General features: G+C 38.9%; 2 protein-coding genes across 3 annotated transcripts in view; one reads left to right on the forward strand and one right to left on the reverse strand.

The window, feature by feature from the left end:
* Window positions 1-781: 781 nt before the first annotated feature.
* LOC135480380 (ribonuclease H1-like) lies at window positions 782-8,661 on the forward strand. 2 transcript variants are annotated; one of them, XM_064760219.1, is made up of 9 exons: window positions 782-898; window positions 1,710-1,807; window positions 2,408-2,749; window positions 4,250-4,367; window positions 4,592-4,646; window positions 5,432-5,516; window positions 5,735-5,859; window positions 6,458-6,554; window positions 8,603-8,661. In XM_064760219.1, the coding sequence occupies exons 1-8, from the start codon at window positions 801-803 to the stop codon at window positions 6,548-6,550; spliced, it is 1,014 nt and encodes a 337-aa protein (XP_064616289.1). In that variant the 5' UTR covers window positions 782-800; the 3' UTR covers window positions 6,551-6,554; window positions 8,603-8,661. The 2 variants fall into 2 exon arrangements, with proteins under 2 accessions (XP_064616289.1, XP_064616282.1); XM_064760212.1 differs by lacking the exon at window positions 8,603-8,661 and having other exon boundaries at window positions 6,458-7,052.
* A 3,001-nt stretch (window positions 8,662-11,662) lies between these two features.
* LOC135480368 (protein eva-1 homolog C-like) overlaps window positions 11,663-22,753 on the reverse strand; it is a 44,380-nt gene continuing 33,289 nt past the window's right edge. The window contains exons 4-8 of the mRNA XM_064760201.1: window positions 17,991-18,137; window positions 15,968-16,111; window positions 14,044-14,358; window positions 13,059-13,238; window positions 11,663-12,867 (exon numbers count right to left, since the gene is read on the reverse strand). Of these exons, the coding sequence (XP_064616271.1) occupies window positions 12,539-12,867; window positions 13,059-13,238; window positions 14,044-14,358; window positions 15,968-16,111; window positions 17,991-18,137 (1,115 nt within the window). The 3' untranslated portion in view covers window positions 11,663-12,538. The remainder of the gene's footprint in view (window positions 12,868-13,058; window positions 13,239-14,043; window positions 14,359-15,967; window positions 16,112-17,990; window positions 18,138-22,753) is intronic.

Consider the following 22,753-nt stretch of genomic DNA (forward strand, 5'->3'; position numbering starts at 1 on the left):
CACACTGCTGTAGGCGCCCTTATTGTATCAGCTTGCATTTGGTTCCTGGGGTGATATAAAACACCCATCCAAATAACCATTCATGATTCAGGGACCAACAACTTGAATGTAGCAACTAGCTCTGATGTCAGTTCCCTACCTGCTTGGAACACAATCTATTTCTTAACATCAGACCTTAACACTCAATAGATAAATACTACAGTACATAGGCTGCATTTATACCATTCACTTTGCAGCAGACAATTTAACTGTCTTGGGCTACATGCAGTTTGCCAAGGAGTAGGCTCAGCCTAAAGTATACTATTACAGCAGGATTTCTGACTTTGATGTAGTTGACCTACAAAACTACATCTGTTTGTTTCTTTTGTTTGTTCATATTTAAATTAATGTTTCTTTGTGCATCATTTCAGCTGAATGAAAGCTCTCTCTGCAACAGTGCAAGCTATCCTGACATGGTCTTGCAATACATAGCTCTGGAAATTTCTGCATTGTATATAGAGAGAAGCTTGCTGCAGAACTTCATACCCGAAACACTGTAAACTTAGTTATTAATAATTGAACCAATTTCCTATGCTGTGACAACCATCATGTACAGAGCTGTCTCACTTAGATTTATGCAATTCACACAGCTTGCTCATATGGACAGTGTCGTGTCTGAGTCTACCCCAGTTAAAACCCTGTGTCTGGTTTGCTGGGTCAATATTCACTGAATTCAGTGTGTGATAAAGATAAAGGGAGATAACTTCGAGAGCTTGTGATGTCTTTTGACGTGTGGAAAGCGAAACATTAGTGTTTACCGCATGCGAAGACGTGTAATCGGCTGTTTGTTGATGCTCCGCAGCAAAATGTCTTTCTATGCAGTTAGAAAGGGAAGGAATCCCGGAGTATATCAGACGTGGTTAGTATGACTAGGAAGGTCTTTCCGGTAAAGAGAAACCAAAAATCTTAGATAATGATGAACATGTATTGCAACAACAACAACACATGGAACCTATCATATCTGAAAGCCAGACATTCTGATTACTTTTCCAGAGAGAATTTCTTACTGTACGTGTACCTAAAACCTGTATTGTTCATTTTTATGCTAAAATGGTCTCATCTGCCTATCTATTCTGGATTAAATTGTCTTTGTTTTCACCTCCAGTATTCTAGAGTTTGTTTTATGATTGGCTCAGAGCAGCTATGATATCACGTCAAAACTATGAATATATTGAAAAGCAAACGTCCTTTTGCCAGGCTGCATGATGCACAAAATCCACCCAAACATGCCTAAGACATTGTCTATCCAAATGAATCTATTCCCATGTCTACAATATCCACGACAAGCCCACGATTGCTGTAATTACCACAGTCTCCTGACATTAGTGGTCAGTTTAGGAAGATGCTAAACTACCGGTACCCATAATTCTGCCACATTTATATTTATTTATTTGATTGGTGTACTCAAGACATACTCAAGAATATTTCACTTCAGTGACGGCCAGCATTGTGATGGGAGAAGCCACATTTATAGAGAGAATACATAAGTACACAATGCCACTTATGCTGTAGTCATCATTGAAAACTCCAGCAAGCCCCGAGGTACCACATGGAAAATGTTAGGAAGTGAGGGATAATGGGATTCCTCATACTTGTCCGCTTAATTGGCCTCATTGTGTGAGAGGAATGAATGCTTTCGGCAAAAATACACATCTCTTGTTTTCCAACAGGGCACAGTGTCAAGAACAAGTTGCCAAATTCACAGGGGCAAAATTCCGGAAATTCTCCACAGAGGCTGAAGCTTGGGAGTTTGTCAACGAGGATGCAGGTGAGGATAATCAAACATAAATATCTCTATATATCTCTGTATATTTGATAATCTCAAAACATTTCCCATATGATCTTGTTTTATTACCTGCGTTTAACATGATTCTGCCAGATTTATAAGTGTGCTAAGATTATACCAATATGGTATTTAGCCTAATTGCGGCAATGAAAAAAAGTTTCCCTTTCAGGTGTTACCTAGCTGAGTATGTTCTTGATTTAATAGTCCCTCCACTGAACAGGTGTGTTTAATATCCAGGAAAATGTATTCTCATAATATCATACTGATTCCCAAATGTCCTTGTGGATCTGACAGGGGAACTGCTAAAATAATGTGGAGGGTTGTATTATATTTATATGCAGTATTCTTGAAATTTGTGTAGTTTTCAAACATGTTGCAGATTTTTGTTAGTATAACTGATGTAATATCAATGGAGGTGTGTTCTTACGGACACATATATGAGATTCAGATAACGTGATGTATTTGTCCAAAAGGCCCAGGAGAATTGAGACTGAGCTCAATTTTAATAACATTCTTTTTTTTAACTTACTGGAGATATGTATTTGTTTTCTAAACTGGCCTCTATGAGCACTTTACTTTCAGGTATGTCCTCATCTAACTCATACAGCCAAGGGTCAGTGTTGGGAAGTTCAGATAATGGCCTACAATTCAAGATACAGGCTATCATGTCCACTATGAACTTGTTCAAACAGCAGCTCACATCTCTGAGTAGCCTGGGTGATAAGTTGTCTACTGAAATTGAGGATTTGCAATGTGCTGTGGGTTTGCGCTCTGGAGGTCTGAGCCCAGCCAAGTCATATACTCCAGGAGTGAAGCGAGCCTTCACCACAGGTACAAGGAGCGGGCAGTTTGGGCCTCAGCCTCCCAAGAAGAGCAACTTGAGGAAGACAAAATCCCAGGATTCCACCCCAGAATATTGGACAGGTGGGAGAAGAGAGAGCAGTAGAGCTGCGATGATTTATGCCTATGGCAGTGTTAATTCAGCTGAGTCAAACCTGGCTATAATGCCCCCTTTGTATTACCACTCTCACCTATCACCATCCAAGTACCTGCTGCAAAAATCTGTAATGTTGTTTTTCATAAGCTACGACCACCTTCACTTAACGTCAGGCTCCTTTCTGGACAAAAGGTATTAAAACCATTACTTAAGCTCTCGCTCTTCTGTCATTGATACCACCAGAGACCGTATAAACAGCTGGCTTGTATAAACTAAGAATTGCTGAACATGTGACAGGCCAACTTCTTATTGCATGCATGGGTACATGAATTCTACATCATGTGTTATATCTGAACCACAGACTTCCTGAGCTCTATGAAATTCAAGCTGAGTCAATCAAGTCCACCATTAGCCATCACCACAAGCTGTTATTGGGAGAAAAAAATGAAGACAACTCAAGGTGTGATATCTCATTAGTTATGGGGTGCACCATTTAGGTGAATGCGCTACTTACAGTGTAGACTTGCAGATATGATAGATCACACACCAATGCACTTGATTTATACCTGTAGGACTTTTTAACTTCAGCCATTGCTCTGTTTTATTTATTTATTTCTTTTTTTCTATCATGCAGCGTCATCATATCAGGTCTGTTTTTTTAACGAAAAAATATTAAGAGAGGTTCAAAATATTGAAAACATTGCATGATTGCACTATTGACACATACAATACACAGACCCTCTGGGTGCCGCCAGACTCGCTATTCCTGATTGCAGTGTTGACACATACAATACACAGACCCTTAATGTGCCGCCAGACTCGCTATTCCTGATTGCAGTGTTGACACATACAGTACATAGACTCTTCATGTACCGCCAGACTCACTATTCCTGATTGCAGTGTTGACACATACAGTACATAGACTCTTCATGTACCGCCAGACTCACTATTCCTGATTGCAGTGTTGACACATACAATACATAGACTCTTCATGTACCGCCAGACTCACTATTCCTGATTGCAGTGTTGACACGTACAATACACGGACCCTCCGTGTACCGCCAGACTCGCTATTTCGCCAGCATGGCATCAGCTCCAAACCTGGCGTTATAACGAGGTACTTGCCAGCTTCAGATTGCAAGATTATTTCTCTACATCCCGTAGTTCTCTATTGGTGGCAGTGGTGGTTGAAAAGGTTGTAGAATTAGGGTAGTCACAACATCTTTTGTATGGTTCAAGAAGTAATTTTTTTTCATGTTAGATTTTTATAATATTGTATGTGAAAATAATTCTGCAAGATATTGTGAAATTAATTTTGAAATATATTGTGAAATTTCTTCATAGATTTTAAATGAATTTAAGTTACCTTATGGTGCTTAATCATTGCCTGCCCATATATGCATAAATATTTATTTCTTCATTGTAGTACAATAACTACAGAATCTTTCATGGCACAGGTCTTAACCAGTGGGTTTACTCTTTTGCAGGAAAGAAATTCAATGAAGAAGATGGAGTTACAGTGTATACTGATGGAGCTTGTGGGGATAATGGGCGAAATGGAGCCAGGGCCGGGCTGGGTGTCTTCTGGGGTGAAGGGGATTCCAGGTGAGCCCTTCAGCAGTCAGTCACAGATTTTGTAGCAGAAGAATAGGTTTCTTCTTGGCAATAATATGTGTAATGCACAACTTGAATCCAACTCTAACTGGTTCTGTTGCAGCTTTCAGTCAGAAGGGCTGTGGTTTTCTATTGACCTATAAAAACCAAATAAAGTTGACTTGTGTCAGGTAAACATTGTGTGTTATTATATTTCTTGACTATGTTGTCAACAGAAATTTGAGCGAGAGATTACCGGGTAGACCCACAAATAACAGAGCCGAAATCCATGTGAGTACACAGATGTTATGTCAGACACTGTCTCTAGAGTGTGCATTTTAATTGGAATAAATTCTTGGTTTTGTGTTATGGTTGGAAAATACATAGGGTACGTAAGTAGGAAGGTTTTTCTTTTCAGGAAAAAAAAAATTATTCTCAATTTCGTTTCACCATTTAATCCCATTCACCCACTTCAAGTCCTCATCGTATATCTGACATTATTGATCCACATTTGTTCGCTGTTGAAATAGCAACTAAAAATAGTCAACTAAATTTTAGAGGTTTTCATCAGGGGAAGTGACTTCTCATTTCTTGTTATTATGTGATTATCTCCACTTACTGAAAAAAAATTAGATAAGGATGGATAGGTAATGCGAAACCAATGTTATTTTCCACTTGGCTTCAAGTCACTTGTATGATATTTATTTTCTCCTTTTCTGTTAACTAACATGGAAAATGAATACAGATAGTGTATATCAGTGCATCAAATCAGACCCTTATCTTGTAATACTGAACATTTGAAATATAAAAGATTGTGGAACTTGATATGTGAAGAAAAAATCTCAGTGGTTAAAATGCATGTTTGTCTAGGAGGATTTAAGAGTGTATATTTATATAGCTTTACTTTCAAGACCTGCAAATGATATGTATTTAATTCATTGAGAAATTATTGACTGAATCCAAAGTTGAGCTGTTTCTTGTGAAATTACTCAGTAAAGACAAAAATCAGCTGAAGGACAGTGGCAGAGTGCACACAGCAAAATTGTGACATGTGTTTCTATTGCTGTGTTTTACAGGCTGCCAGACGTGCAGTAGAACAAGCCAAAGCCTACGGAATAAAAAACCTCATCCTTCATACAGACAGTCAGTTCCTCATCAACAGTATGTGAATTCTTGTCATATTTAATTTTGTCGCAAGATGTTGTATTCTTAAAGAATTAATTCATGTTATCTTCTTAAAGAATTTATATCGTTATTAAAATTATGTTTTAATTCACTGTGTTTAGAATCCATATTGTTTATTCCTATTTTGTGGATATTGGTTTTACATGTATAAATTTGGTTACAGGATATTCATGCACTGATTTTCTCCTTGCCAGGTATTACAACCTGGATCAAAGGCTGGAAGAAAAATGACTGGGTGAAAACAACAGGAGAACCTGTAATAAACAAGGAAGATTTTCTACAACTAGATCGAGTTATTCAGGATATGAATATTAAATGGGTGAGTGGGACTGTTGTGCAAACAGAAGACTGTCTGATGTGTCACTATCTTCTTACTGTCGAGGTCTAGTATGGGCTTTTGATAAGAAACCACAAAATTCAGTTTGTTACCAAGTAATCTCAATACAACTTGCACGGGATGGATGAGTCATCTCTGGCTTTTCGGATAGGTGATCCTACTCTGGCAACACTGGTCTTTCTGGATTACCATCAACACATTGGGTGTATTAAACTTCTACATTTCACCAAAGCAGAGTAGATGTGTCCACCTGCATGAATTATCTCAACTAGCACCCTGTCATCAATATTGATCCTGGTTTCCTTTAATATAATAGCATAACTTTGGTTTGTTTGAATCATTCTAGTTGAGCAATGTAACAGGTTGTGATGGCTGAAAAAGTGTTGTTTCCTTACATTCTCAAAATCGAACAACTAAAATTATGTATCCCTTGAGTTTAGTTGTGTTTGATCTATTCTACAGGTATCTGCACTTCCTTTGTCCCCTACAGTAGCCATTACCTTTATCTGAACTGAGGGGTCGTTTTGGTTGTGTAAAATGGCATGCTTCTCAATTTATTCTCTTGACCTTGTTGTTTCAGGTTTATGTCAAAGGTCACCATGGAATTCCAGGGAATGAAGCTGCTGACAGACTTGCCACAGAAGGAGCCAAAAAACCACAGCCATGTTCATGACAATGTAAATAAACTGTACATACATGCAAAGGATCTCAGAAATTTTATGTGTCTGATGGCTGGGAATTATTGAAAGAAAATACAATTGAAATGGGAAATTTCTCACATTTGGATTGCCAGTGATGTCATTTTCAGTGTTTTGTGTTTTTTCTTACTTAAAATTTCAAGCCCAGATTTCAGACCAACCTCTTGCTTGTTTCTCTGTGGCTTCATACTGGGTACTCTTTCAGGTACATGACAAAGGATGATCATTTCCTTCAGGCTTTGTTAGTTTTCCGCGCTTTGTCAGTCCCTCCAGGCTTTGTCAGTTCTTCCAGGCTTTGTTAGTTTTTCCAGGCTTTGTCAATCCCCCCAGGCTTTGTCCATTCCCCCAGGCTTTGTCAGTCCCCTGGGCTTTGTCAGTCCTCTCAGGCTTTGTCAGTCCCCCCTGGCTTTGTCAGATACTTCAGGCTGTGGTTGGTAGTTTGATTCCTCCAATCCATTTTTGGTTCCTTCAAACTGTGTTAGATTCTTCTAGGGTGTGTTTGGTTCCTCCCTGTAGTGTTTGGTTCTTCCAAGATATGTTTGGTTCCGCCAGGCTGAGTTTGGCTGCTCAGGCTGTGTTTAGTCCCCCGTGCTATGTCTGGTTCCTCCGTGCAGTCTTTGGTTCCTCCATGCAGTCTTTGGTTCCTCCATGCAGTGCTTTGGTTCCTCCATGCAGTGCTTTGTTCCTCCAGGTTGTGTTTGGTTTCTCAGGCTGTGTTTGGTTGCTAAGGCTGTGTTTGGTCCACCATGCTATGTCTGGTTCCTCCATGCATTGTTCAGTTCCTCCATGCAGTGTTGGGTTCCTACAGGCTGTCTTTGGTTTCTCCATGCAGTCTTTGGTTCCTCCATGCAGTGCTCCTCCAGGCTGTGTTTGGTTTCTCGGGCTGTGTTTGGTTCCTGCAGGCTATATTAGCTTCTCCCAGCTATGTTTGGTTCTTCCAGGCTATGTTTGGTTCCTCCCGGCTATGTTTGGTTCCTCCAGTCTGTGTTTGGTTTCACGGGCTGTGTTTGACTCCTGCAGGCTATATTAGCTTCTCCCAGCTATGTTTGGTTCCTCCAGGCTATGTTTGGTTCCTCCCGGTTACGTTTGGTTCCTCCAGTCTGTGTTTGGTTTCTCAGGCTGTGTTTGGCTCCTGCAGGCTATATTAGCTTCTCCCAGCTATGTTTGGTTCCTCCCAGATATGTTTGGTTCCTCCAGTCTGTGTTTGGTTTCTCAGGCTGTGTTTGGCTCCTGCAGGCTATATTAGCTTCTCCCAGCTATGTTTGGTTCCTCCCAGATATGTTTGGTTCCTCCAGTCTGTGTTTGGTTTCTCAGGCTGTGTTTGGCTCCTGCAGGCTATATTAGCTTCTCCCAGCTATGTTTGGTTCCTCCCAGATATGTTTGGTTCCTCCAGTCTGTGTTTGGTTTCTCAGGCTGTGTTTGGCTCCTGCAGGCTGTATTAGTTTCTCCAAGCTGTGTTTGCCTCCTGATCATAGGCCTATCTTCTGTTGTATGTGTGGAGTACTCCTTGAGCACAGCATGCAACGGCAATCTGCCCTCCTCGCACTGTTCATGACCATTTGTACAGTCCAACATTTACACAATTACACTTTTCTTCCGTAAAAGTGCTGCACATATCTGTACACCATTGCTGGAAAAGCTGTAGTAATGTGAAAAAGCTTCTCTGGTTTCTTCCACTTCCACATGTCATTGCTGAAGTGTAATGTTAATGTGACGTGAATAATTTGTGTCACAAGCAAAACAAACATCTTAGATTAGCTTCCATTTCCAAAAATCACAACATTGTATAAATGCAACACACAGGATTTGTTTTTTTGGTTCATTTTTTCTTTATTTATTGTCCTTTTGTTTAAAGCCATGTTCTCAATTGTAAAAAAAATGGAACTTTACCTAGTATGCTAGCAGTTTGGAGCCCCACACCTTTACGATCTAACTCGCCCAAATATACATGACTTTCCTTATGATACAGATTTGCTACTTTGATTAATCTTTAATGTTGCTTTCAAAATTATTTTTGTCACATCTAGGTCCTCTGTAGCTGACACATTTATTGTGACGCCTCCATGGAATACGACAAGGACACCTGGCACTACGCCATATCCAGTCACATTTTACGGACACTGGGTCAACCAGTACTTAACCTTTTTCTAATAAATGTTAAGCAAAATGCAAAGTAGTACCAAGATGTAAGTGTTGACTGGACTTGAGACTGGATCTACCATTTAGGAAGCAAACGCTGTATCCACTTTGCTCAGCAGTTGGTCGGTGATGAAACAAAAACTATAAACGACAGGGAGTAAGCACTTGGAATGCATATTTTTTATATTTATTTACAAATTATTTAAATGGTACACTTATAAAATAGATACAATAATCTATCTGCAGACCGTAAAAATCATTCTGGGTATACATTAAAATGTACAACAAAATACAGCAACATGAACAACCTGTGATTTCTGCCGAGAAAAAAGACATGTAAGGGGTATGGTAGGTTTACACTTGACCTCCATCGAGCACCACAAAAATTCCAGCTGTCAGACGGCTAAAAATTCTTTGCAAATGCAGAGAAATGAAAAACTAGTATTAAAAGTTTTGTGCAGAAAATCTCAGTATACAGTAACATATACACATACCCGTTTTTGTAAATGCTACAAACAATACATTACAACATTCAAAACCAACAAAATAAATAGTAACAACACATAAAACGGGGGGTGTAGAGATAATGAAGTATGCTATTGTATCCAAAGCAGCCAGTTGTCGTTAAACTCAATGATTTAAATGATTAGAGGGAAATGACAATCTCAAAGGCAAGCCTTTGTATACAACCTATTCAAAACGATGTCTGAAAATATACCTTTACTTTTTAGCATGTTTGAATGCTAAAACAAATATTTATCACTATATTAATAGTGCTTTGAAGCAGTAACATTAAAAGACTTTTTTTCTTCCTGAACCAGATTTTAATTCTGAAATTAGCTCACTGCCACTGAAGTTCAGCAGGTGAAAATGTAGATCTACACTGCAGGAACCTTGAGGAGTTTCAAAAATTGCACTGAATTATTTTTAAAAAATCAAAAAAAAAATATACGGCAAAAGTATTTTCAGAATGTTTCTCACTGGAATATATTTGATTGGTCAATATCTTGACACCTTTACAGTTTAATACTCCAGTTTAATATACTTTTTTTCACTGGTATTTAGCCTGGACAACAAGTGGACACTTGTATAATTACTAATTTTAATGATACATGTTATTTGCTTTTGAAGTGTACTTTCGTTCCCTGAAGTGCATGTACCACAAAGCTAATCAGTTTTTACATGATCACTGACATGAGATATTTTTCTGTTTGACAGGACTAGAGCTTAAGCCAGGAATTCAAATTTGTACAATTTAAAAGCACATATTTAATATCATCTGACATTCACCATCAAGAGATAAAATTCCAGCTTATTATAACTCACTGTAAACCTTTACTTTGTCGTTTTGCTTACTGATTTTGTAAAGTAAAATACAAAAAGAAATTGTAAGTACCATGGCTCAACTGTTTACCTCGCCATGGCATAGCTGCACTATTGCAAGTCAAAATCATTCAATTAGTCAGCTGCTTGCTTCTGTGCTTTGATGTTTTTGTGTTTTGATCATGGTTGTGACCATATAACAATATAACATAACAAAAACATTTGTATCAATTAATAAAAAAAATTGTGATTCTTTTGAGTTTTGTTTCACTTCACTGGCATGTATTTGTATTTTTAGATACATGTATATTCAATCAGAACATGACAGTTTATGCATACACTTTCATTAAGCATGTTATCCAAATGACATGTTAAGCCCATCTTAACCTCACAGACTATATGTTTCCAAATGACATGTTAAGCCCGTCTTAACCTCACACACTACGTTTCCAAATGACATGTCAAGCCCGTCTTAACCTCACAGACTACATGTTTCCAAATGACATGTTAAGCCCATCTTAACCTCACAGACTACATGTTTCCAAATGACATGTTAAGCCCGTCTTAACCTCACAGACTACATGTTTCCAAATGACATGTTAAGCCCTTCTTAACCTCACAGACTATATGTTTTCCAAATGACATGTTAAGCCCATCTTAACCTCACAGACTATATGTTTTCCAAATGACATGTTAAGCCCATCTTAACCTCACAGACTACATGTTTTCCAAATGACATATTAAGCCCATCTTAACCTCACAGACTATATGTTTTCCAAATGACATGTTAAGCCCGTCTTAACCTCACAGACTATATGCTTCCAAATGATATGTTAGACCTATCTTAACTTCTCAGGCTATTTTTCCAAAAGACACGTATAGCACTATGTTAATGTGCGTATTGTTTAACCATTGCCAAAAGGACACAATGATGAAGAATGTAAATATTCCTGTAAAATAACCAGTAATGTCCAAGACAACAACCATCTAAGAGCAGGCATGTATATTCAGTATTTCCACGCAAACATGTACTATAGGTTGTATTTATATATAATTTACATCATGTACTCATCATACAATATACACCATTATGACTAACAGGACATTTAAAAGATATTTGGCACTTATTCCATCCTCTCCTCACAAGCAGTTCAAGGTCCATGCAGATCGGACTGAATGGCATCTGATAATTGCAATGAAATTCACAAATTGTTACAAGTCATGGCCAACTCAGGTACCCAGGCCTAGCATTTCAGGGGAATGATTTGTATTACTTTAACTAAATAAACCTGTTCAATATATGGCCTATGTATAGGGATACAGAGTGAACTTCAACACTGCAGGTGTAAAAATGTTCAAAAAGGTTGTTTGTGACTTTGTTCATCAGATTTCTCACAACCATCGATCTGTAAAGTGTAATATAACTGTCCAAAAATCCATTAGAATTCTGTAAGGCTGTCGGTTTGTATTAGTTTCTTAATTTTTCTAAAAAAACAAAAACCATCGACCTTGTATCTGTTCAAATAAGATGAACTGGGCATGACGAGTATTTGTAGACTGTGCATCAGACAGACAGATGTACCCACCAACTTTTGTTGTCTGTTGCATGTGTATCATTAAATCTGAATTTTGATGAATTCATATGTTCATTTATACACCGCCATTAAGCAGCAAAAAAAAATGTAATTCAAGATTCTGACTTCACAATAGCGCATAGTGCCAAATTTTCTTCACTTTCCCACAGTAGCATTCAAAAATCAAATAGCATAATTCAGATACATCTAATTTATATGATTTTCGGGTATTCACCACTTTTTGTTTTCTTGCATGCAAGTTTATGTTAAACTGCACAGATTTTCACTGATATCATTTAATACACTTATGTCACAAGTAATATAATGTGGACTATCGAGTACTCAAGGCAGTACATTCCACATTACGAGGCAGCTGTGTTGCCGTCTGGAATGCGCCATCTAGTAGTGGACTGGTCAGTTCTCGGCTTTAAATGACAGCTGTATCTCAATCCACTTTTCTTCACCAACGAGAAGTGTTGATCTTTTTCTGAAAATTTCCCTACTCTTAAAGAGCTCAGGTAACATAACTTGTTACTGTTATTACAGCCAATTTCTTTCTGTTGGCATTTCAAGGGATATGGATTCACTCTCTCCCTGCTGAAAGGAATATTCACTTCACACCAACAACATTCCCATCCAATCATCTGTGAGTGCAGTTTATCTGGTATGAGCCAATCAGGAAACCTGTTTTCTTGTTCCTTAGCCAATCAGACCAAGGCTTACTGAGGGGAAATCAATTGGTTTCATCCACTGAAATGCTCCTTTTTATTGCCCAGTTGATGCATAGGCAACTCATTTAGGATATTCACTACAGAAGCCTGTAGCTTTCTGTTTATCACCAAGATTAGGGTAAAGTCCACAATGGATCACAGGTATCCAACACATAAAGTAATAAATAAGTGCTCTTCAGAGAAACTCTGTAATGGTTTAACCATAGTAATAATTATTAAGGCTCCGTGACGTGGAGTCATTATGAAGACTGAGTGGTCCTGTGCGCTCACTGCGCAATGTTCCGCGTGGACTAAACCGAACCACTTCTATTACATCTGCAGTAGAGTCCGAGTGGTCCAGAGAATGGATGTCCTCTATGTGACTCCTCATGGAGGTGTGCGGATGGGACGGTTCAGAAATGTCAAGCTTAGCTCGAGCATTCCGCTTCTGCTCTATCAATAGTTTTATTATCACCACTAGCAACAATATGATGAGTCCAGCACATGCTCCTAACACTAAATATAATATGGCTCTTTCACGATTTTCTGCAAAAACGAGGGAAAAATATGGCATTAATTATGACATATGCACATAGTGAATAAAATTTTCAAAATGGAAAACTTTAAGATAGTTTTAAGACAAAAATTACAATTGTATGTTTAGTGGGGGGGGGGGGAAAGGCAGTTAAGGAAATAAATCAGAACTAAAAATGTCAGAAATTAATTTTAGAACTTACTGTGTAAATACTGTAATATTGTTATCCAATCTGCCAGAAACCCAATGGCTCTGGAGTTTGTAACGATGCTAGGGGAGACAACTGTGGCAGTCACATTCACACAGTTCACAGTTGCCACTCCCTGTAGTTCAGGTGAAGATATGGACTCCAGTTCTGTCAATAGCGAATCCGAGTTGGAAACTGCAAAATATAAACAAACAATCTGTTACCAATGTTATCTATTCAGAAATTCCTTTGGCTCTGTGCCAAGATTTCACTGAAAGTCAAATACTGTTTTATGAGCTGCAGCTTAAGCCAGTAAACTGGATTTAAATACGAAGCCCTTTCAATCAAGAGCCAAATTATTTTTTCTGGAGCAATCCATTCAAGTGCTGGGTGTGGAAGGATGAAACACAAAAATGTACCACAGCTTTGTTGTGACCATATGAATGTCTGACAATTAAAACACAATTAGACACACCCACTAGATGCAATAACATAACATTTGATTTAACTCACCAGTTTGCCAATGATTTATACATGTACTTGATACCATGCCAAAGTTTGTGGAGAATGTTTTGAAAAATATCGCTACAAAGCAATTGTAAGACAAACAGTGAACTGCAAAGAAGTTCTATTCCATTGATAATTTGATTGGTTGATTCACTGGGTGGTGTTTAGCACTGTTCAGAGGAATTGTTCACTAATACAACAGGTTTATGGGTGGGAGAAACCAATCAAGTGCTCGGCTTAACCCACTGACCTCTAGGTATCTGACAGAGGAAACCACGGATCTTCGTCAGGTACCTGACGGAGTAAACCACTGGCCTTCGTCAGGTACCTGACAGAGTAAACCACTGGCCTTCGTCAGGTACCTGACAAAGCTTTTGACTTCAAGTTGCTGCCAAAACAGCAAGACCTGGATTTGAACAAGAACCCTGATTGGTCAAGGGCCTGATAGTCACAGTATTGACAATTTGAATTTAATCAGAAAAGTCATGCCCACCTGATGAGGATGGATGTTTCTGATCGGTGATGACAGAAATGGGACCAGGAGATGACGTGGATGTAGTTGTGGTTGTTGTGGGTGCCTGAGTTCTCAGCACCTGCAGTGGTTTTGTCGTGGTGACAGTGGATGATGAGAATGTGACAGTGGCGGCCGCCATGGCAGCATCGTAATGGAACGTTGAAGGTTTGGGAATGTAGCTGGCCTGGCCGTCAAGTCCCACTGCCTTGCCCTTACTACGATGCCTCTTCCGACCGCCCCCAGGGGAACGCCCTCCAGACTTGTGACCCATATCCTTCAGAATATTCTTTGGCACTGTAAGATAAAGTAGAAAGCCTTGTTTGTCATATCTAAGTGGATAAAGTTGATAATACACACCTTTGTCCAGTACCCATAGCACTACCCTCCAATCATAGTAGAAATAATTTAAGTAAAGGAGGTTTCAACAAACCCTGTGATCACGCCGTCATAGGTAACACTTTTCTCTGCACCCTTCCGAAATGCTTGAATCAATAAAGCACCTGCATTATTCCATCTCAGAGGAAACTGGCACCCACCACTTAAGTTGATTGCTCTATATTGTGATTGCTTTTCACTGTGTGATTTTGCTCTCTACGGTTCAGTATGTTCTCACAAAAGACACTTCAGCTAACACTTAGCCCAAACTTAAACCAGCGTAACCTGTCATTTATGCCGAGCAGTAAGCTGTGAAATTTTGTGGTGGTCACAGTGAATGGTATGATTTACACGTATAACATGGGGAAGGACAAACGGGCAAGAGACATGTTTTCTTCTTTGGGCTGTTCAATTGTACAACTATATGCCACTTCAATGCTTCAGCGATTTAATTATCCAACTACCATTTCCATATCTTCCACCAAGTGGCACTTATAAGCCCAATCCTATGAGTTGGAGGTACCTGTAGTTTGCTTCTTTCTGCTTGTGGCTGCACATTCCTACTGCCATCTTATTTATAGTGCTTTAATCATGTATGTGAACCAACATTAGATAAAGTCGACTTTAGTCCAAATGGAAAACTGTTTCTTCAAGTGATGTTTTACTCAATTTTCCAGCTGATGTCTACAATATGATAGATGTCAGAGCAATGTGTGTCAAAATACAACACTTTAAGGAAGAACACTTAAGTTCCATGAATCGTGAAATCTCATGAGTAGCATCAGTTCCGGCTTACCCTTTGAACTGTTAGTGAAGTGCAGAAAATCTCACTCCCTGAGGCTCTTATCCCTGATTGGAGTCACCCTGGCCCTATATTGGGAGCCTTCGGGCAATCAGCCCTCACACACTTTATCAACACATCCAAGCCCAATGTAATCTACACCAGCAGATTCCTCACTAGGATTTAAATTAGCAGCCTACAAATCTCTAGACAATCCAGATAAAAGGCAAACTGATCCACGGGGTGTCTGCCGGACAAAATAAGCCGAACACAAAGGAACACAAAAAACCACAGCTTTGTTCTTTATCTGCGTAATAAAATCTTGTGATTTTATACATATGTAAATGAGGTTTAGAGTTAACCGACAGATCAAAGGACTAAAGCACTACCTTGGGGCTAGAGAAGGCAATAATTCAGTTTGATCCCCCATGTGGACAGGAAAAGGTGTGGCACATACAACACTGTGCAGGGTACATGTACATAAATGTCAATAATGAAAACTTGGTTAATTGACATTCAAGTATAGGACCATAATCAGTAACAATTCTATTTATTCTGGAGTTGAGAGAAAACAACCATTTGCATGGACAGTTTAATTCTACTGAAATATTTAGTTCTACAATATCGGCTAACTCTACTGTATTTATAATAAACCAAGATCAACAGGGAATAAAACAAATAATAATTTAGTTTAAAAATTTAATATAATAAATTGTTGGTGTCGCCAGAAAGCACACTAATGCTCACCACATGTATAAATAGCAGTGAGGTATTTGCTGGTGCCTTGAGCACAGGGGTTCCCAAACACCTCCATGTCCGCATCTACAGTACAGTGCTTACGGCCATGACACTTCTTCATCACAGCTTCTATAGCCATCCCTGACTGGCAGTCTGCAAAGGTCAAAGGTTATACAACAGTGAGGCATTGCAATCTTTTAACAGACAATTGGGAGGGTAATACTGCCAAAATAAAACTGTTGAAAGTTTATATGCCAAGGAAGCACTACAAACAGGATAAAAACTTTTTTTTTTAGATATTTGTTAAACATGTATATATAACAAGCATTCTTGGATGGTGGCTATGTAGCTAATGTAGCAAAAGATATCCCAAACAACTTCATACCAGTCAAGTCTCTGATGTGACATCATGATTCAAATCTAACATAGCATGTGATAATTCACTGTATATAGAGCTACAGATAGGCATTTATAATTAATATGTAGTCAACTGAGCAAAAATCACAAACTTATAGCCAAGATTAATTTGCACTGATACAGATGAAAGTTTCATAAAACTTCATATTATTTCTCTACACCCCACAGCCCTCTCAGAATGTTTCAAAATATTGGTTGTGGGGGGGGGGGGGGGGGGGCAGGGTGTTGAAAAGGTCAAAGAACAAGGCTACTTAATCCTACATGAAACTGACTCAAACAAAGTAATATGGGAGACCCTAAATTTCTCTTCTTTTCATTAACAATTTTTCAGACTTTATTAACTTTTTCCACTACACATATATAGTAGCTGTGGTAATGGTTTGGTGTGGCCTCCACTCCACTGACCTTTAGCCCACCTCTCCACACACATAGTCAGCCCCACACCACTTCACCAATCCACTCATTTACTTGAGCTTGTTTTACAATATCATCTGGAGTTTATAAACTTTACCCACCTAAATATTTACATATCATATACAGGCTGGCTTACAGCTGACAGCAGTTCAGAAAGTCTAAGGTCTGAGCAAATACTCCAGGAAAAAAAAGACAGAAAACACATGGCCTACACCTTGCCACGTATAACCTCTGAGCTTTGCCTTTTGACCTTTCACCCTGTCAGATGACCTTTAGCTCTATCACATGACTAAACAACTTGAGCTGCACATTTGCACAGTTCCTGCACACATTAAAATATGGAGATTTGCTTTCTTTGTTTTCTTCTCAATTCACACATATTTTCCACTTCAGTTCATGTTGACTCATATTGTCAGCACAAAGCTCTTCCAACAAAAGCCTGTTAATGTATGCAAATATTGAAACTCTATAGTCTGGTTATAAAAATCACAAAAAAAAATCAAAAAAGCTTTGCACATATGGGAGTTCTGTGATTCAATACACATGCAACCTTATACAATAACTGAATTTTCTTTAACCATTTCACAGCTCAGAACTACCCTTTTACACTACATTCACAAGATGCGATATGTTGAATGAACTCAACAAATTCTACAAGTGGAATGGAAATTGAAAAGGTCTATTTTATGAGTCACTTTCAGACGAACCCATTGATTGAATGCTACAATCGCTAATCGAATGTAACTGGTCGACTGGACAATCGCTCAATGTGTGCATGACTTCTGGTAGATTTTGAACACACAGTATCACTTTATACATATGCATCCTAATAAAATTATCATTTTCATGTTCAAGATTTTTCTTTTTATTTACATTTAAACTTTATCTAACATACCCTTTAATATGAGTAATGCTGGAAAGCTAGTACTGGTGTAATCAGATAAGATTTGTTACAAATGGTCTAGCCATTTAATTCCTTTCTCTGGTCAACTGTTCACATGCATCAAAGGCACTTACCCCATTTCATGTCAAGCCCTGGGGACTCTCTGAAATCATTTATGTCTCACTACTGAATCATCTCACTACAGCTCTGCTGTCCATGATGAAATTAGTCTTATTGGTAACTTTAGTCCCACTAACTGCATTGCAATTGTAAACCCCTACTGGATCCCCTTGGGTAATGATTAAAGGATTTCCTTACCAGTATCTCTTCCCCCTGATGATGGACACTGGGGGCTCCCTCGGGGAGTCCTGCCAAACATGGCAGAATAGATGACCAGCCTCATAGAGCGGCGACACCACAGCACTAACCTCTCCCCTTCACATGCTGTCTTAGTCTTGAACTCATCTGGAAAATAAATAAATAAATAAACAAAAAAATAAACGAAAAAATAAACAAAAACTTCTCAATGTATGGCTACAGTAAGAATTTATGTTCACTAACTACCACAGACTTAAGATTTCACCAAGCACGTAGTACCCTTTCATTGCAAATGAACCATAGTGAACTTGATCTTGCTAGATAATCACGGTGTCTTCTTCAAACCTCCAGCCACATCCCAATTCACATACACACCAGTACCAGGCATCCCACCTTAAAAGATGCACACAATCTTCACATAGGACATAATCAAGCAAGCTGGCATAAATATACAAAATACCATGAAAATATATGTACATATTTTTTGTGTATGGAGAGTTTGAGTTCAGAGATACGCCGGTTCAAATCTACTGCCAGATATCCTTTGAAGTTTTTTCTGTAGCATCTAATGAAGGTCTGCTGTACAAGTGTGTCTTCAGTGACAGCTGTGTTTTGATACCATGCCCTGGATGTCAGGCTAGTTATCACTGGCCTTGCACGCTCACAGAATTTAAGTGTTTAGAAATGATACTACATGGAGTAATGAAGGCTGCATCAGCCCGCTAGCCTGCAAGAAATGGCCAAATTAAGCGGGAAGTGGGGAAGGAAGGCCATGTAAAAACTGGCCAGCTGTATCGGCCAATCTCCATGGAATTACACCTCATTTCTGCTCTATCAATGAAATCTTCAACGTAGTCTGGGACATCAAATAAATCTTTATGCACAGTTACATGTAATGATTTCCCCAGACCCAGGGGAATGTGGAGGGAGAGAACAGCTTGGATCTGGTCACCCCTGGGAAGTTGACAAAATTCCTCCAAAGCGATTCTTCAGCATTACCCACCCTACCTGATAACTGCTGTAGTAAAGTGAAGCACAATCAGAGGGTCTTGTTTTCAATGGAAGATTAACAGTTAAGAAAGTCCATGATGCAGGACAAATCATAGAGCAATTGCACCCAAGTAGGTTTCATGTGGCTGAATATGTTAAGAAACTATAAAGATGTCTTATTCCTTCAGATCTCCATTCTCTTCCATACCCTCATCCCCTCCATCTCCATCCTCCCACAACAAAACCCCACCCACCCCACCCCCTTTTTGAATACCCCTTACAGAGACCCCCTAATCAACAGTGCAGTCATTCCCCTTCATGCATTTCTCATCCCTGCAGGTCAATCAGAGTGTTTTCACGCTGCATGGCCCTGCCCAGGAATGTCTAATGACTTGACATGTGGGGCAAACTTTGCTGGATTTAGGCCATTCTGGGGTGAAAAAGTCAGCACTATGGGGTGCCTACATTTACCCCTTCAAATGTTCCTGAATGTGGACAGACTAAGCTCATGCCCAGCTCTAGTTACAGATTTGTGTGTAAAACACTGTATCACTTACCTCTACCTCTTTTGTTGACCATTTAACAATGTTTACATTAGTTAACATGTGTACTTTTGTTGGAAACATTATTGAAACAGTGTTACAGTCTCCACAAGCCTTTGTTTACAACCACTGAACCTTACCAATAAAATGTGGCTAACACAACAAAAATGTGATCCTGTAGCTATTAAGCAATCAGATTAAATTATCACAGTTATTACCTCATAATAGCTTTTGTGAATTTAGTGCTCTGTGGTATATCTATATAATGGTAGATATAATGAATGGAGACGGTACAGTGTCAAACTAAATAATTTAGATAGATGTTCACATGAGAAACTAGGATCCAGGGCGTGGCAGTTGATTACAGTTTTTCATGTCATAACACATAGGAAACTACGGAGACAAAGAATCATATAAAGTTTCCTGATCCAGTACTATATTGTGACAGATATGCAATAAGAGTACATGCAAGGTTCCTCACATATATGTGCAACCAGCTCACTCCGAGTTTCCCGCTCAACTGACTTCTTCATGTCACTGCACAACTCTCTTATCATATGTGTGAATACGCAGAAATATATAGTACCATATTTAATATAGCGATCAAGATGGATCAAGATTAGCACACGGAGGCTTTCAAGAATCTTATTTCAAAGGCTGATCTTATTCATAAGACCACACTGCACATATTCATTTGATCAGTTTAAAAAATCTTGTTACATATCTTTTGTCATCCTGTGAATGCTTAATACCTGCCTTGAGACAATCAAGACATTAAACCCACCAGGTGAGCCCCAGCCCTGATGTGCCTTATAGGTAGAGGTCTAATATAGGTATAAACTAAAAGTTTATGAACCGCGAAAGTATAAAGGTTTACCTAAAGTGGGTAAACACCTGTGATACATTCTACTGCTGTCATGTGTGCCGATACAGATGTAGCTACAACACATGAACCACAGGAACAATGTTCTGAACCAGTGAACAATACTTCACTAGTAAGACACAAATGATGCTGATCAGACTATGAGTGTGTTTAGGTCACATTTGTGGCAGACTAAACCCAGCCACCTAAGCAGTATACAAAGGAAACAGACTCAGCCACAACAATGTGTTAATGAGTTTTTAGTGGGTTTAGTGATCAGGAAAAGTGGTGGAGAACAAACTAAGGTCTCTCACACCCCCTTCACCAGCACCATTAAGGTAGACTCTAGAAGGACATCTGGCAGAAAAGATCCTGTAAACATTTGTCCAGAGATAGCCTTAAGTCTGGTCTGGCAGAGTTCCGCTAGAACATGGTCACAAATGCCAGGGCCAAAGGGGCGAAGAAAGGAAAGCCAATCCCTCTGTAAGCATACCCTAGAAAGTTTTCATCTAGAGACATCTCCATGTTGGAGAGATGGACTCCTACTTTACTCCACTGAGCTATGCGATGTCCCTGTGCCAGGGATTGACTTGTGGGTAGTGAGGTGGAGAAAAGCCAGGCTATGCCAGGAATGTACAGCAGCCTGACAGGCAGGAACTCCAGGTCAGAAGACAGTGACAGTACTTAACATTAGTGTCACACCCCCACCCCACTGTCCACCACCCTAGTTGACACCTCTGTAACAAGGACTAAACTCTACAGAGAATAAACGTGATCTATTCAGCGTGATATGTCTAGAAGATAAAATCTCGCTCTTAGACACAATCTGGAACACTAGCTCAACAAAATAGCATTTAACTTTTCATAGCTTTTATCCTGTAGATCTATCATTGCTGACAATATCTGACATTTTATCAAAATTCTTTGTGGCCATGTTGGAGTTATAACTAAATAGCACTTTACTAACAGCAATCTTTTCTTTCCCTTGGCAACTGCAGCATTCATGTTAAATATTTCACAAAGAAATGATACCAAAATGGCAATCATTCACAGTGATTGAGTATACAGTCAATATTTCTTACCCACAAAGTTAAGATTTTCTATTTTCTTATAAGAAAATATAATGTCTGCTTTTTAAAAGTATACTTATTGCAAGAAGATAAATATGATGAGAGTAACTTTATTTCCCTCAGAATTTAAACTTAAGTCTTAGTAACCTCAGTAATCAGTATTTACACAAACTTTGATCACCCCAAGAACATTCACCAAGATAGGTCTGGGCCTATGGTCACTAACACAGAGTGACATCTTGATTGAGCAGAAAGAACTAATAGACTGGTCATCCAACACTTCCCTCTGTCCATCAGCTGCTGACCAGTGTCCTTCAACAGCAGACAGATGGTCAACAGCCACAATCAGACTGACAGAAGTCATTCTCGATTTATGTTCTCATCGGACTCACCACTGTTTCAGTTCGGCCAGTCATATTCATTTACCATCATACAAATTCCATAAAACGTATCAATTAAGAAAAGCATATCTATTCAATGTAATCGCTGATTATGACTACAATTTGCTTTCAAAACACTGAATAATCTTTTAATACATTGTACTATAAATATTGTGTGTTTTTGTGAAAAATCATCCTCTTACTATAACTGAACTCTAACAAGCCAGCCATTGACATCTGGATGGGTAGCTCACTGGGTAGAGTGATTTCAGCTACACAAGAGTCTCATGCGAGTCAGAATTTTCAATGGGTCTTGATTTATCCGTGTAGGAAAACGTATTTATAGGATTAAACACAATACAATCCAATGGTATACAATACCATACACATGTAGTTCAAAGTAAGCTATCAAGAGTAGTTCCCATCTAAATTATGGCTATCAAGCAGAAGGGAACTAAAATCTCTTAAAATGACTTAAGTGAAAACACAACCCATGGAGAATAAATGAACATGGTTTTATGCCATCTCAGCAATATTTTAGTCATATCATGTCAAGATGTATATAACTTGGCCACAAAGAATTTTGGTAAAATATAAGATAATCAGAGCAAGTCTGAAGATATATCCTTCATCGATATCATATACCAGACAGCCAGCATCAAGCCAATTTTATACCCCTGAAGACAGCCTGTCTCATGTCTGAATCTATCAAAGACTGAAGACCATAAATAAACAGAGGCAGACAGTGGACTGGTCAGCCCTCAGAAAGGGTTGTGTGTAGAGGTGGTCAACTGATTGCAGGAGATGTAGCATGACTTGACCAGTGAGTGACCACTATCACTACTGATAATGGATGACCAGATGAGCTGCCCACAGCATGGTGTGTTCCTACTCTGACAGATAGAGGGAATGACAACTG

The sequence above is a fragment of the Liolophura sinensis genome, chromosome 1, assembly GCF_032854445.1.
Source record: "Liolophura sinensis isolate JHLJ2023 chromosome 1, CUHK_Ljap_v2, whole genome shotgun sequence".
Taxonomy (NCBI): domain Eukaryota; kingdom Metazoa; phylum Mollusca; class Polyplacophora; order Chitonida; family Chitonidae; genus Liolophura; species Liolophura sinensis.